Here is a 15,547-nt window from a genome sequence, read left to right as displayed (position 1 = left end):
GCACTTAGAGACAGGTCAGACCGTGAGCATGACCTGCAAGACAATACTACTTCTTCGGATCCTGAGAGTTCCATTGCTCGGCCAAGGAAAGCCATTCCACGGAGAGGACCTCACTGGAAGATCAACTACCCAAAACCTCAGTTTCCCCAACAGGACAATCCGCCCCCTCCGGTGAATCCCGCCCTCTCCAGGCCCTCAGGCCAATCAGAGGGAGGCGTCCTTCCTCCTGGTTGCCATGGTGCCCGCCGAGCACCGCGCTCCACTCACCAGATGTGCGGCGGCTGGTCCAGACGGTGGAAGCGGGTGGCGAAGGACAGCAGCGTCACCAGAGCCAGCAGGGCCCACTGGCCGGCCGCCTCCAAGCGCCGCCAGCTCTGGGCAGGCGGTTTGGGGCTTCGCGCTGCAGCCTCGGCGGCCACGTCCCGAACTGCGGCCCTGGAAGCCTGAGGCCCGCAGCGGCCCTGTCGAGCCCGCAGCTCGCACCCGACCAGGCCTCCCGCCATGGTCCGAGGAGTCCTCCCCTGCCTCAGAATCGCCCTCCGGCCCGCAAGCTCTGGCCAGCCCCCCCGCCAAGTGGTCACCCGAGGGCGGTTCAGGGTGCCCTGGGAGATGTAGTTCCCTCTGCTGCCCGCGGGCGGGGCGGGAAGTGTGGCGGACGCCGGAGCCGCTACAAGGCGGCCAGAGGCGCATAGCATAATGGGAGGACCCAAGAACGCGAGAACCGGAAGACCCGAACCCCTCGAGGAACTACAACTCCCAGCAGCGCCCGGGGTGGGGGCGGAGTCAGCCGGAAACTAGCGAAGCCCACCCACCCCGAAAGTCTCGCCTCTCCGGCATCTCCCTAAGCCTCAGTCGCGAGCGCTAACTTTCGTAGCAGGAGGAGGGGTGGCCCGACGTGCGACATGCAAGCCGGGAAGGTCGGTACTAAGCATCTGGGGAGGAGAGTTGGCTGGATAGGAACGCAAAGAACCGCTTGGGGAGGGCTGAGCCTGGAGTGCACTGCTTTCCCCCACTCTGGTTCCACTGAGACCACAGGTTCCCGGCGTGCAGCGCGCGGCCGCCACTAAGACCGGGGAGCAGTGCGCAAGCGCGCCTTCTGCTGAGGCCTGTGAAAGCGCCGACCTCGTAGGTCTAGGTGTGTGCATGTTAAAGAGCCTCGGAGGCCTTGGGACGCAGAGACACTCACTACTCAGTGATCGTCTTCACCTGAGGTAGCATCGTGCGCTCCTCTCCGGTTTTCCCTAGAACCATTGAATTAACCTCTAGAGAAAGGTATTGAGGATATGTTTAACAAGCTGGTTCCATCGTTTGAGAAGCGCTGTCACGGCTCCTACGGAAGGTGGTATCCTCAGATGGGACTTCACATGGGATTTTAGAAGTCATGGGCGTGTGTAAGAAATGGTTTTAAAAACCGCTGGAGCTATAGTGTGGGGGTAAAGTGCTTATTTAGGATGCAGGAAACTTGGGCTCGATTCCCATCATCATGGCAAAATAAAACATTTCAGATTAGTCAGAATGAAGACTGGAATTGAATGAACTGGATACTGTTTGGTCTTAAAATTTAGTTCTAAGTGCGAAAAGGCTATGGGGATAGTTTACTGGAGATTCATTTGTGATGTCTCTTTCCGTGCTGGGTTCAACCTGCAGTTATCTGTCATTCAAAAATACTACATGGAGGGCTGGGAAGCTCAGTGGTAGAGCGCTTGCCTTTCATGCATGAGACCCCGGGTTCGATTCCTCAGCACCACATAAGCAGAAAAAGCCAGAAGTAGCACTGTGGCTCAAGTGGTAGAGCGCTAGCCTTGAGCTGAAGAGCTCAGGGACAGTGCCCAGGCCCAGAGTTCAGTCCCCATGACCCACAAAAAAAAAAAGAAAGAAAAGAAAAGAAAGGAAAGAAAGAAAAAGAAAAAAAATACTACATGGAGAGCCAGGCTCCAGTGGCTCAAGCCAGTAATCCTACTACCCAGGAGGCTGAGATTTAAAGATCTTGGTTCAAAGCCAGCTCAAGCAGAAAAGGCCCTGAGATTCTTACCTCCATTTAAGCACCAAAATTGCCAAAAGTGGTAGCATGCTAATTTTGAGCAGAAAAGCTTAAGGACAGCATCCAGATCCTGAGTTCAAGCCCCAGTACCCTCCCCCACCCCCCCACACACACAATTTAATGACTCCAAAATTTCCAGAAATGAACAACACAAGCCTAAGTATACTGAAATCTTACTCATGCCTTTGTCCAGCATAGCCATGCTAGACACACCACTGGCCTGTTAGTCACTTAGCTGTTTTGATGATCAGATGACCTGTCAAGTTATAAACCCCTGGTGATTGTCCTAATGAAGCCAAAATCTAGGCAAGGACTCCTAAGTGGTAATGACTGGAAACTTTTTCCTGGGTCTTGCTTTGAAATGCCAGTTACTGAAAGAAATTGAGTTCCTTAAACTTTAGAGAAGTCACATATTCACCTTCCAAAGGTAACAAAAATGAGAAAAGGGGGCTTAAGTATGAGCCATGGCAAACAAAAGCTATAACATGACTGACAGACTGGCAGATGGGGCTACTCATTTACTGCTACTTAAGAACCTGAGTCCACTGACTCCAGGGGTGTGTGTGGGGTGTGTGTGTGTGTGTGTATGTGTGTGTATGTGTGTGTTTGTGTACAGGTCCTAGAGCTTGAATTCAGGGCCTGGATGCCACCCCTGAATATGTGTGTGTGTGTGTGTGTGTACACAGGTCCTAGAGCTTGAGCTCAGAGCCTGGATGCCACCCCTGAATGTGTGTGTGTGTGTGTGTATGTACAGGTCCTAGAGCTTGAACTCAGGGCCTGGATGCCACCCCTGAATGTGTGTGTGTGTGTGTGTGTGTGTGTGTGTACAGGTCCTAGAGCTTGAACTCAGGGCCTGGATGCCACCCCTGAATGTGTGTGTGTGTGTGTGTGTGTGTGTGTACACAGGTCCTAGAGCTTGAACTCAGGGCCTGGATGCTACCCCTGAGCTGTTTTGCTCAAGCATTCATACCACTTGAACCACAGTTCTACTTCTGCCTTGTTTGGTAGTTTACTGAAGATATGACTCCCAGAGACTTTCTTTCCTGAGCTGGTTTTGAACCTTAGTCCTCAGATCCAGGTGTAAGCCATCAATGCCAGGTAAACATCCTGATTTTTAAATGTTGGCAAGTGAAACCTTTTAAAATATAGACACTCCCTTACTTCTGATGGGGTTATTCTGTTAAAGCCATTCGCTGTTGAAAAGATTGTTAAGTCAGAAATTATTATTTTAAAAGGCCAGCACTGGTGTGTAACCTTAGAGGATTGTGGTTTGAAGCCAGCTAGGACAGTAATATCTGTGAAACTCTTATCTCCAGTTAACCACCAAATACCAGAAGTGAAGCTGAGGCTCAAGTGGTAGATTGTTAGCCCTGAGAAAAATTCTATGGGACAGCGCCCAGGCCCTGAGATCAAGCCCAAATACTGGTTTAAAAGTTTTTTTTTAATTAAAAATGTAGTACATTTAACCTGCTAATTTTCATGACTTAAACTAGCTTACCTTAACATGCTCAGAATATCTACATTAGCCTACAGTTGTATACAATGATCTCAGGCAACAACTAGTTTAATGATAAAGTGTTGAAAAATCTCATGTATACACTTCTTTGTTCAATCCAAGAGATTGTATGGTTGCATGTGCTAAGCAAGTATTCGGAGTTATACCCCAAGACCCACAGATGGGCATTTTGTAGACATGATGGGTTATAAGTCATAAGATATAATATGCAAACATCACTGGCAGCACAGTATATTGTAGATAAGCCATTTCCTCTTGTGGTCAGTCCCATTATATAACTGAGACTCACAGCTGCAACCCATCATTTTAAGGGAGCATTACAGCATAGGAAAAGATAAACATTGAGACTTTGAAGTATAGTTTCTAAACTGAATGTGTATCACTTTGGACTTTCATAAAGTCAAATAATCAAGAGTTGAACCATTGTAAGTTAGGGGCCACTTGTACTGTGTAGACTACACAGAAAACCTGAGGGTTAGACAGGACCTCTGCAAAGAGCTTGCAGCCGTGCCTTTGGCTGGCTGGAAGTCAGGAGGCACTCTGGAGTGGGAGGAGGAGAATTCTGAGGTATCATGATCAAGCTGTTTCAGAAACAAACGTACTGTGTCTTTCCCCAATGTCAGAATTAATTGAGTAACAATCCAATGGAAGAGCACAGGACCCGTAAATGGACACATTAAATTGTAACCTTCTTGTGCAACCTTTTGGAATTTGTGAAAATAAGATATGTATGTAAAATAAACACGATAAATCCACAAGTTACATATTTTATTCACTTTAATTCAAGTACTACTGAGTTCATTTGTAGTTGCGAGCCATTGGCTCACTCATTACACTTCACACAGTAATATACAAAAAATGATAAGAAAGGACTAACGCGACCACACAGCTCAAACTCTGTGCTGAAGGCACAGAGCATGTGCTGCTACAGACACAAAACGTCTCTGTGGGGAACCAGATCGAACTGCAGGCACAGAGTCGTTCAAGTGCAGGTCTGGGTGGAAGGCCACTTCAGGTGTCAACTTAGTGAGCTCTGTGCCATGGGGAGAAGAAACGGCACGTTCGCTGGACTTCAGAGTGGAGACAAAGGTTTTTCACTTTGGCAGTTTTCCTACACAAGGCTTGTGACTGGTGACTGGTACCGGCCATATCTTAGTCTTGGGGTTTCTTCTTTTATGCCTCATGTAAGAGGGTTCTATCTGGGGTGATTAAGAAATCCAGGTCTTTAGGGTCTCCACTATGGTTTGTTATATGTATGGATTTAAATTTTCATTGATATAAAATACCAGTTTATATCATGTGGTGTGCTGGTAGATGGTAGTTTACAAGGTGAGGTGTTTGTCTATTGTGATACTTAAATACTCAAAATTGGAGTTGGGTGGGGGTAATTAGAATCCCCAGTCTTTCTGCCATCATTTAGGGCAAGCAGGCTATGGAAGTTAGAGTTATTGCAGGTACACAAGCTGGCTGGTCTATGGGTGCCAGACCCCCAGGTGTAACAACTCCTAGCCCACTCCACCACCAAACTGCTGCCTCTAAGCCAGGCCACAATGTCTGCACAGGCTACTACAAACCTGTCTACACCAGGAGCATATCACACCTCCCTGAAGTTGGAGACATGCCCTGTTCGAGTGCCAAAGTTCTGGGTAGCCCAGTTTCACCATTGGCTCATGGGTTCTGCCCCTCAGGGTTCCTCCCCTTACCCCACAGCCAGATGAAAGGAGACTGTGCTTGGGAGGCTAAAGGTCACTCACATTGCACCATGTCTGCTTCTGGGAAGGTAAGGTGGGCACTTCCAGGCTGCTGCCTTCCTTGAGTGCAATTTGGACCTCAGAAACTCATGCCAGCGCAATCAAGAGCTGAGAGGGACCTTCTATAACTCTCAGGGTCTCTGAACCAGAAAGTCTGATACAGGCCTGAGGAAAGAGGCCAATCTGACCCCCTAGCCTGGGGGCTGGTCCTTATTTGTCTCCAGGCCCCTGAAGCTGGATACCTACTGAGGCTGAGTTCATATATATGCACTTGTCCTCTCTCTCCTCAGCCCATCCTCTACTCCTATTTCCGAAGCTCCTGCTCATGGAGAGTTCGAATTGGTAAGTAAGAACTGAACTCCTGGAATAGGTGGGATGGGTAGGATAGGATGGAGAACCATCAGGTGTAAAGCTGGCCTGGGACAGAAGGGGTTCTCTGTTAGGTAGGCCTTAGTTCTTAACAACTAGCATCTCTAGACTTCTGAGCGCCCATCCCCAAATAGCACCTCCATGTAGGAAATCCAGCAAGAGAACTATGAGGCAGAAGGGTTATTTTTCCTGTCAAGACTGTCACTTTTCCCCGCACTGCTCTCCAAAGCCCCTCAGCAACCATGCCTAGAGCAGGGTCACAAAACCCAAAGGTCCCTGTTAACCAGTTGGGGAACAGCTGGCCTCCCTCAATTCTTACCTGGCAAATTAAATGGAACTGGACTGTGAAGACTACAGAGCTTTTAGGGAAGCCAAAATTAGGTCCCTCTAGTATAGACCTCATCTGACCCTCCCCTCTCTAAAATAAAGTGACTCTTAGCAACATCCACAGTCATAGAAGCACTGGTGCCCAGTGCTTTGCTTTTGTGATTTCCTTGCAACCTCCATGACCTTGGAGGAAGGACTGTTGTCTCCATTGTACAACAGGTAGACAGGCAGAGAAAGGTTAAATAACTTACCTACCATCTTGCAGCTACTAAGAGGTAGAGTTAAAATCTGAACCCTGTAGTATGGTACCACCCTCTGGGTTTGGTTTGGTTTGACTGAATTTGGTGCTAGGAATAGAACCCAGGATCTCCTGCATGCTAAGGACTTGCTCTTTCACTGAGCTGCAACCTCAGCCAATTTGTGCTTTTAACTTCAGGGCACAGATCCAAGGTTACACAATTTGCAAATGAATGTGATGAAATTGGAACCCAACATTGCCTGCCTCCAGACCCTGACCCTAAATATAAAGCCACCATCCCACAGCTACATGACTGGGATTTGCAGAACCAGTAAGCAGGAACACTGAGTGTGGGAGAAACCTGCCTCCAAGAAGACATCCCAATTGCCAGCTCACACCTGTAATCCTAGTTACTCAAAAGGATTAAGGTTCAAAGCCAGGCTAGGCAAGAAAATTAATCTCCAATTAACCACCAAAAAGCTGCAAGTGGAACTCTGGCTCAAGTGATAGAGTACTAGCTTTGGGCAAAATAAGTTCAGAGACAGTGCCTAAGGCCCTGCGTTCAAACCCCAGTACTAGCACCAAAAAAAAAAAAAAGACACCCATTCTCTTAGATCCTCTGCTCTGGCTGAGCCAGAAGCCACTGTAGTAGGAGCCTTCCCTCTGGGCTCCAACCACATTCCCTGTGCATGATGGAGGTAGTCAGAGCATCCCAGGTTCTCTTCATACTGTGACACACCCAGTCATCTACTCACCTAGTTCCTTTCCAGAGACCAGACATCACCATGTTTCAACAGCCAAGTGTGCATGTGCACACACACCTGAGGTCTCTACTGGGTCCATCCCAAGCCCTTTACCCTTACCTTGCTACAGAAGGGAGAAAAACTGACCACCGGAGTCACCTTCTTTAGAGAGGAGACAGTACCAAGCTGGGCACTAACCACCCTGAAGTGTAGAAAAACCACCCCCTCAGCAACCGTACGTACCCAGGAAGATTGCCTTGGGAGTTTTAGTACAGCTATCTCCTACTCCTGTCTTTGGACTCTTATAGCCCTGGCCTTGAAAGGCATCAACTATGAGACAGTACCCATCAATCTCATAAAGGATGGGGGACAACAGGTAAGGAAGCTTTTCCCAGACCAAGATGTAAGAATTGGATCTCAGCGAGGAGCTAGGTAAGGAGGTCTGCCCTCAAGAAGTAAACCTATGTGATATTTTCTCTTTGGCTGGGAGAGGATGCTTCTATTTCTCCCTTGTGAGACAAGGTGGCAAGCTGCCTAGCAAATAGGAACTATGGGAAGGCTCAGGTTCTAGGCTCAGCTATAATCTGAGCACTCCAATCCCTGACTACATTAGGGCGGGCAGCAAGTGGGTCCTTGCCCCCTACTGGGTCCTCTTGATGGCTGGCTAGGGTAGGAGTTGCCTTGGGGACTACAATGTGACATGAAGGGGAAAATGATAGCCAGGCTCTCGGGATGAAGCCCACAGTTCAGTGGCCGCTGGGGTCTGGAATACTGCACAGATCCACCAGAGATTAACTTGAGAGGTATGCCTTCTCCAAGGAAAGGAGTTATGGATGGATGTCAGGCATAGGCAAAGGCTTGCCTTACTCAGCTCTCTACAGCTCACGCCAGGTTACCCAACTGACCCAACCTTGTCTCCATAGTTTTCTGAGGAATTTGAGGCACTGAATCCCATGAAGCAGGTGCCAGCCCTGAAGATTGATGGAATCATCATTGGCCAGTCAGTGAGTATAGGACTCCTGGGAGACCCCTGGTGGGAGCAGGGCTGTGAATAAGAGAACCTGGTGTCATGTAGTAGGGTCTCAATGCATATTTCTTCAGAGGAAGAGAGAGATAAGTTGCTTAGGGAGTTTATAGTAATCCAAGTTTTGTAGAACAAGGTCCAAAAAGGCTTAACAGTGCTTAAGCTGAGAGGGGTAAGGAGGAGATGATGGTAATTCCATTGGAGGAAGAGGAGGAGATTGCTGGACTTGTCTCCTCTAGTTCAGAGGTCCCATGCCTTCTCTTTGCTTCAATCTCTCCTGTGGACAGCTGGCCATCATTGAGTACCTGGAGGAAACTCGGCCCACTCCACGTCTCCTGCCTCAGGACCCAAAGAAGAAGGCAAGTGTGCGCATGATTTCTGACCTCATCAGTAGTGGCATCCAGCCTTTACAGGTGAGCCCTTACAAGTGTATTCCTCTCACATTCATCTCCATTCAGATTGTGAGGTGTCCAGAGAAGGATGTCCAGTAAAGGTGTCCAGACTCATGGTGGGAGCAATTGGTTTCTGACTGCATTCTGAGAAACCTTGTGTTTCCAAGGACACATCTAGAGATGTTCTAGGTGGGGAGGGCTGAGCAGGCTCAGAGCTAGGCCTGCAGCATTTAACTAATTTGTTCAATCACAGACAGGCATACTTAGTTTCACTGTACTTTCCTTCATTTCCTGCACATTGCATTTTCAAATTGAAGATTTGGGGAAATCCTTCATTGAGAAAGTCTAGTGACATATTCCCAACAGATGATTATTAGCAGGTGTGTGTGTGTGTGTCTGTCTTGGCGGTACTATTGGTTCAGGGCCTTGTATTTGCCTAGCAGGCATCTGACCATTTGAGCCATGCCTCTAGTCCTTTTCTCTTTTGAGTAGGGTCTAACATTTATGGCTAGGCTGGTCTGGATCATGACCTTCATGATCAAAGATCCTTGTGATCTTTTTGCCTGGACAGGCCTTGATTTCTTTCCCCCTGCCCCAGAACCCCATCTCTGCCTCTCAAGTAGCTATGATTACAGACTTGAGTCACCATGCCTGGTGTGGGGGCATGTATCTGTAATTCCAGCTACTTGGGACACTTAGGTAGGAGGTCCAAAGGAAAAGAACTAGACCCTATCTGAAAAACAAACTGAAGCAAAAGACCTGGAGTATGTGGCTCAGATAGTAGAACAAGTTAGACTTCTAACAAGTTAGAATCCTCAGTACCACATAAATGAAAGACACACATGAAAGATAGTACATTTTTCTTAGACTTACACCACTGCATACTTAGTACCACAGTGTAGGGTGAACAAATCTTTTATAAATACTCTGGAACCAAAAATTTCACCTGATTTGTTTTATTACCATGGTCTGGAACTAAGCCACAATCTCTGAAGTACGTCTATATGATGAAAAAAAAATTTTCACTAGTAAAACAGAAAAGCAGTACTTAAAACCATTCATCTGTTCTAATTCTGACTTTGAAAGGTAGAATGACTTTACCAGATAACACAGCAGGTAGGATCAAGCCCAGAACTCCTATATACACATTTCCACTTCTATCTCATCTTTTTTTTTTTTTGCCAGTTCTGTAGCTTGAACTGGGGGCCTGGGCACTATCCCTGAGCTTCTTTTTCTCAAGGCTAGCACTCTACCACTTGAGCCACAGCACCACCTCCAACTTTTTCTGTTTTTGTGGTACTGAGGAATCGAACTCAAGGCTTCATACATGCTAGGCAAGCACTCTACCACGAAGCCACATTCCTAGCTCCTCATCTTTTCGTTTTAACAAAAGGGAGCCAGGTGCCAGTGATTCATGCCTATAATCCTACTCAGGAGGCTGAGATCTGAGGATCATGGTTCAAAGCCAGCCTGGGCAGTAAAGTCCATGAGACTCTTATCTCCAATAAACCACCAGAAAACTGGAAATGGCGCTGTGGCTCAAGTGGTAGAGCCCTAGCCTTGAGCTGAAGAGCTCAGGGACAGTACCCAGTCCCGAGTTCAAGCCCTACAACCAACCAAAAAAAAAGGGGGGGGGAGAATTGCACTAGAGTGAAAATCTTTAGAAATCAGTCCTTCCTCATCCCAGCCCTATCTTGTGTTACATTCAGTCTGGTCACAAGGACCGAAGTAAGGGACAGGCATTGGGTGTGGGGCAAATAGCCCTCAGGCTATGTGGCCATAGCAACTTCCTGTGTCCTTACTCTTACACATGGCTTCCAGAATGACTGGCTTTCAGACTAACTATAGCACCTGGTGGAGTAACTGCCAGATAAGCTACTTTCCTGCAACTTCAGGGCCGTGTTAGGTAGGAAAGGCGGATTTGAGCCTAGGCAGACCAGAACTGAGCTTCCCTGAGGGAGGTTGCCTGAGGGGCTGACTCTGGCTGGCTCTCAAAGCCATCGAAGATTTTTCTTTGGCTGCACAGAACCTGTCTGTCCTGAAGCAGATGGGAGATAACCCACAACCCTGGGCCCAGAAGGTCATCATTTCTGGCTTTGATGGTGAGTTTCCACTTGTTGAGCTCTTAGAGCAATCACCCTTGCACACAGAGCACTAAGCATCTGCAACCTCCCAGACTGCTTTGGTCTTGATAGTGGCACAGAGAAGAGCAAAGATGGGTAGACATCTTAGCATAGTACCAGGATATAGTACTTCTGGGAGCCTCAGACTAAAGGTCCATGTCTCTACAGAGCTGGATGAGGGCTCTTGCTTCTGCTTTCCTCTCCACCCCAACCAAGAAATCAAGACCACTGTGAAATCAAGCTCCCCAGTGTGAAAGCTGCAATCTTGGCCAGATATAGGTCTGATATACTCTTGTCTACTCATGCCTTGTAAAGGGAATGGGTGCCTGGGCTTGAGGCCCCAGGAGAAACATGAGTTTGTCCCCAAGTACTCTCTTTCGGCCTAGCTGCCATATTCTCACGAGCACCCATGCCCTAACCTGTCACTTCAATAGCTGCCCATTTTGTACCTATGGAAGCCAAGTCCTAGGAAGGCTGGTGTTCCCTTCCTGTGCCCAGAGTGAGATGATTTCCTTTGGCCTCCCCACAGCTCTGGAGAAGATTCTGCAGAGCACAGCGGGGAAGTACTGTGTTGGAGACGAGGTAAGTGTTCTTTGTCTTGCCCATGGCAATCTCCTCCCTCATGATGATCTTGAGCTTCCATTTTCTCTACTTATACTCAACCATCTCCTCCTCCTTCTCTGGACAGGCAGAATGTAGAACTTCCTGAAGAGACACTTACAGGGTGGCATGGGTTCTTCTTTAGATTTCTGTGCCAGTCAGGGAACTACACAGCCCATTAATGCCTCCCAAGCTTCTTGAAGAGGAAGCATAAGGTATCCAAGTTGAAAGACTGCACCTCTGAGATGATGAGGTGGTTAAGGCATCAGCTGAGGGGTTAGACTAGATGTTTTCCATCTCACCCAATTCTGAGATTGAAGATTCAGTGTCTTTGCCTTGGCAGGCCTTGGACCTGTGGTTGTTCTAGTTCCTGGGGCCTTGAGGTATTGCCTCCCTTTTGGGAATTCTCACTAAGTACCTGGCAATGGTAACTTTAATGAACATACTGACATCCAGCATAATGCTCCCATCTTCTCTGACCCACAGAGTTGTTGTCAAGGGGACTAGAGCATGGTCTAAGAGAAGCTGTAGCTCTGGGGGAGAGAGAGGCAGGCCAAGGGGAGTGGTAGGAGGGATGGTAGAGACGGTGGCAGAGCCAGAGCAGATGGAAAGGCCAGTTTAAATAGGCACACCTAGCCTGGCCAGTGAGTCTGGGGTTCTTACCCTGACACAAACTCATCCAACCCCCTTTTCAGGTGTCCATGGCTGATCTGTGTTTAGTGCCCCAGGTGGCCAATGCTGAAAGGTAAAGACTTCATCCTCCACCCTTCTTTCTGGTTCCCCCTTAGTTAGGTCTCCCATTTCAGCTACTGAGATAGCATCCAAGCATACCTTTCCTCAGTTGGCCAAGGAACACCCTGGCCTGGACCATAGAGGGTTGAAGAAAACAATAAAATGCCTCTAACCATGCTTCCTGCCGCCCAGGTGACCCTGGGTAGACTAGATCCTTGCTCCTGAGAGGAGGCAGCTTAACTGGCAGATGTGGTATATCTGTTCCTTCCATTGGTCCTTCAATACTGTATAAGTTTACACCATCCCCATGGAAGGTATCATGCCTCAAAGTGGGGCTATTGAAATGCATGGCAGGTTCCCTCCTTAAGAATCTTATGACATGGGCTGGGAAGGTGGCTCAGTGGTAGAGCGCTTGCCTTGCATGCATGAGGCCCTGGGTTTGATTCCTCAGCACCACATAAGCAAAAAGAAAAAAGCTGGAAGTGGCGGTGTGGCTCAAGTGGTAGAGCACTAGCCTTGAGCTGAAGAGCTGAGGGACAGCGCCCAGGCCCAGAGTTCAGGCCCCACGACCAGACCAAAAAAAAAAAAGACTAATCTTCCCTATAAGCAGGAGTAATCAACTTTTGATTTAGAAATCTGAAATTAAAGGTGATTAGAACTCCTGTGGATTTCTTTTCTTTTGGTCAGTCGTGGGGCTTGAACTCTGGGCCTGGACACTGTCCCTCAGCTCTTCAGCTCAAGGCTAGCACTCTACCACTTGAGCCACACCGCCACTTCCGGCTTTTTCTGCTTATGTGGTGCTGAGGAATCAAACCCAGGGCCTCATGAATGCAAGGCAAGCACTCTACCACTGAGCCACCTTCCCAGCTCTCCTGTGGATTTTTAAATGGAGAGTGGACTCAGGGGAAAGGAAGAGACACTTCTCATATGTACATATGGTTCCCATACCAACCAGCCTTCTTGGGCCTCAAGAGATGGTGAAAACAGAGGGAGGGGAGCAGCAGGCCAGGCTCAGGGACTGGGCTGGGTTTGGTTACATGGGCACTGCTGGGATTAAAATAGTGCCTTTATGGAAGACAGAGGCTACAAAGGCAGAGGTGCGGGGGAAGAGTGAGGTGAGAGTGACTGAGTTTACCTCTATGAGGCAGTGATGGGCTCAGGGCTTACCTCAGAGGACCAGGGTCACAGCTCCAGCCACCAATGGGCCTCTCCCAGTCCTTGGCTTGGCAACTTGGCAGCAGCTTGCTTTTGAGGAAGGGGGAAGTGAGCATCTGGCCAGCCCCCACCACGGAGGGCATGGACCCGGACCCGGACCCGGAGATGATGCAGAAGTTCAGCTGCCTGGGCACCACCGACAAGGACATGCTCAGATCTTTAGTTCCAGTGGCTGCTCAGTTTCCAGCTCAACCTGGCCGCCTTCGCCTTCTTCCTGGACATGACCAACTAGTACTTATTGACTCCTATTATGACTTTGAGAGCCCAAACATCAGCGAGCCCTCTATATCCTTCGTTGAAGATGTCACCATAGGAGAAGGAGTCAATACCTCCTGATACTCGATTTATAAAAACATGGCGAATTCAGAATTCTGGGGCAGAAGCCTGGCCTCCAGGAGTTTGTCTTAAATATGTTGGGGAAACCAATTTGGCCATGTGAACATGGGAATGGTGAGAATGCTACAGCCCTAGCAGAGCAGGAATGTATTAGGGACAGTGGTGGATGTGCACCACCACAGGACTCTACTATTGAGATATCATCTAGGTGATTCTCAGTGTGGAGGTGGGTGGACTTTTAGGAGTACCATAGCAGCTGTCATCTTTTGAAAAGGAATTCAACACACAGCCACGTTGCAAAGTAGAAGGAAATTTCAACCAGTTTGCCTCTCTCCAAGAGAACCGACAATCAGATGAAAACAACCTAGACCCTGGGGGTTCCGGGTTCGACTCAATCAGCAAAAGCACATGGGCTCCTTCTCCTGACCAAACTGAGCAAGATCAGAATACTCTCACAGAACTCTGTAAATCTGTTCCCCAGCAGTCATTCGAGCAACTTATCAGTTGGGACTAATAGTAAGGGGCTCCACAGGCCTTACCCCTTTGGCCAAGCTTAAATGGTGTCAGCAAGAAGAAAAATTAACAAAAGACAAAAGGCCTGACTCTGGGGGGAAGGCAAGGCAAGGGGTTTCTCTGGATTATAGACCATATCACACAAATCCCTGGCTCTGATCATCCCCTATCCTGGAAGAAGAGGAAAAAGCAGAACAGACTCAGTATGCATGTGTAAATGCTGGATCTCAGGAGTGGTACTGAAACTTACCAAGAAGAAATCCATGAAGCCCTACCCCCCCCTCAAAAAAAGTGCCTTTATGAGCCCTGTTCAGGGCTCAAGTGCCCAGGTTCTCCTCTCCTTTCTCTTCCCAGGAAACAAAAGTACAAGAGACTTCCAGGAACTGAGAAGTGGGTAAAATCTACTTCTAGAACAAGGAACAAACAAATCATTCATCTTCCCTGAATGATTCCAGAGTACTAGGAATAGTGAGGTGACCTGGGATCATTCCTAGAAAACCATCCAGTGGCTTCAATCCCAGCTAGCCATGGATTACCTTTCCCATTCATTCTGCCAACGTACAGGAGTTCATGGGAGCCATGAGGCATGCATGGGGTTATCTGAAATACAGACATGGCACCCTGCTCTGAGTTTTTGTCCCTCCATGTACTCCCCAAATATTAACTGGTCAGCTTTAAATCTGCCACCCAAATCTGTATAACTTGCTTATCTGCCCATCTGTTCAAAATGGCTTTTAGGAGTTCCATATTTCATTTTAGGTCTCTTGAAGTACCTAGTATTAACCTTGCTGGATACTATCCTAGTTACTCAAGAGGCTGAGATCTGAGGATCATGGTTTGAAGCCAGCCTGGGCAGAAATGACCCCATGAGACTTTAATCCCCAGTTAACCACAGAAATGGAGCTGTGGCTCAAAGTCGTAGAGTACTAGACTTGAGCAAAAGAGCTTAAGAGGGACTGGGAAGGTGGCTCAGTGGTAGAATGCTTGCCTTGCATGCATGAGGCCCCTGGGTTCAAATTCCTCAGCACCACATAAGCAGAAAAATCCAGAAGTGGTGCTGTGGCTCAAGAGGTAGAGCACTAGCCTTGAGCTGAAGAGCTGAGGGACAGCCCAGGCTGAATTCAGGCCCATGACTGACAAAAAAAAAAAAAAGAGCTCAAGGACAGTGCCCAGGCCTGAGTTCAAGCCCCATGACTGACCAAAAAAAAAAAAAATATCCTTAAACAGGGCTTTCTCAGACATTCTAAACCTGGTCGCCAAAACATAGAGGTGTTACTGATTCCAAATCAAAATAGTGTAAGAAACAGCATCCCTTATTTAATGCACAAGACTCATTTTACATAGTTGTCACATTGTCCATGTTCTATAGTTCAATAGGAACTACAGAACTGTAGTTTTCTGATGTGTCCAACGTGAGGACAGTAGGGAACAAATGCTGTGGCTCTCCTTCTTGGTTCACTGTGAAAGCAGCAGAGATCCTTGGAGTCCATGATATTTCTGGCAGGACACCAGGAGGATATATGAGGGTGGGTGAGTTATCATATGGAATTTCCTCACATGGTTATAGAAGCAAAGAAGTTCCACGTTCTACCACTTGCAATCTGAAAACTTGGGAAGCCAAGGGCCT

General features: G+C 48.0%; 2 protein-coding genes and 1 pseudogene across 2 annotated transcripts in view; 2 read left to right on the top strand and 1 right to left on the bottom strand.

The window, feature by feature from the left end:
- Pomt2 (protein-O-mannosyltransferase 2) overlaps positions 1-531 on the bottom strand; it is a 42,394-nt gene extending 41,863 nt beyond the window's left edge. The window contains exon 1 of the mRNA XM_013017483.1: positions 268-531. Coding sequence (XP_012872937.1) covers positions 268-503 — 236 coding nt within the window. The 5' untranslated portion in view covers positions 504-531. The remainder of the gene's footprint in view (positions 1-267) is intronic.
- A 4,769-nt stretch (positions 532-5,300) lies between these two features.
- On the top strand, positions 5,301-11,890 carry Gstz1 (glutathione S-transferase zeta 1). The gene is made up of 8 exons (XM_013014018.1): positions 5,301-5,337; positions 5,599-5,650; positions 7,294-7,361; positions 7,909-7,989; positions 8,297-8,422; positions 10,428-10,503; positions 11,054-11,106; positions 11,820-11,890. The coding sequence occupies exons 1-8, from the start codon at positions 5,320-5,322 to the stop codon at positions 11,871-11,873; spliced, it is 528 nt and encodes a 175-aa protein (XP_012869472.1). The 5' UTR covers positions 5,301-5,319; the 3' UTR covers positions 11,874-11,890.
- A 1,260-nt stretch (positions 11,891-13,150) lies between these two features.
- LOC105984459 lies at positions 13,151-14,408 on the top strand (annotated as a pseudogene).
- Positions 14,409-15,547: the final 1,139 nt, after the last annotated feature.

This window comes from Dipodomys ordii, unplaced genomic scaffold, assembly GCF_000151885.1.
Source record: "Dipodomys ordii isolate 6190 unplaced genomic scaffold, Dord_2.0 Scaffold2, whole genome shotgun sequence".
Taxonomy (NCBI): domain Eukaryota; kingdom Metazoa; phylum Chordata; class Mammalia; order Rodentia; family Heteromyidae; genus Dipodomys; species Dipodomys ordii.
Note: the sequence above shows the minus strand (reverse complement) of the source record. Positions and strands in the feature narration are given on the sequence as shown.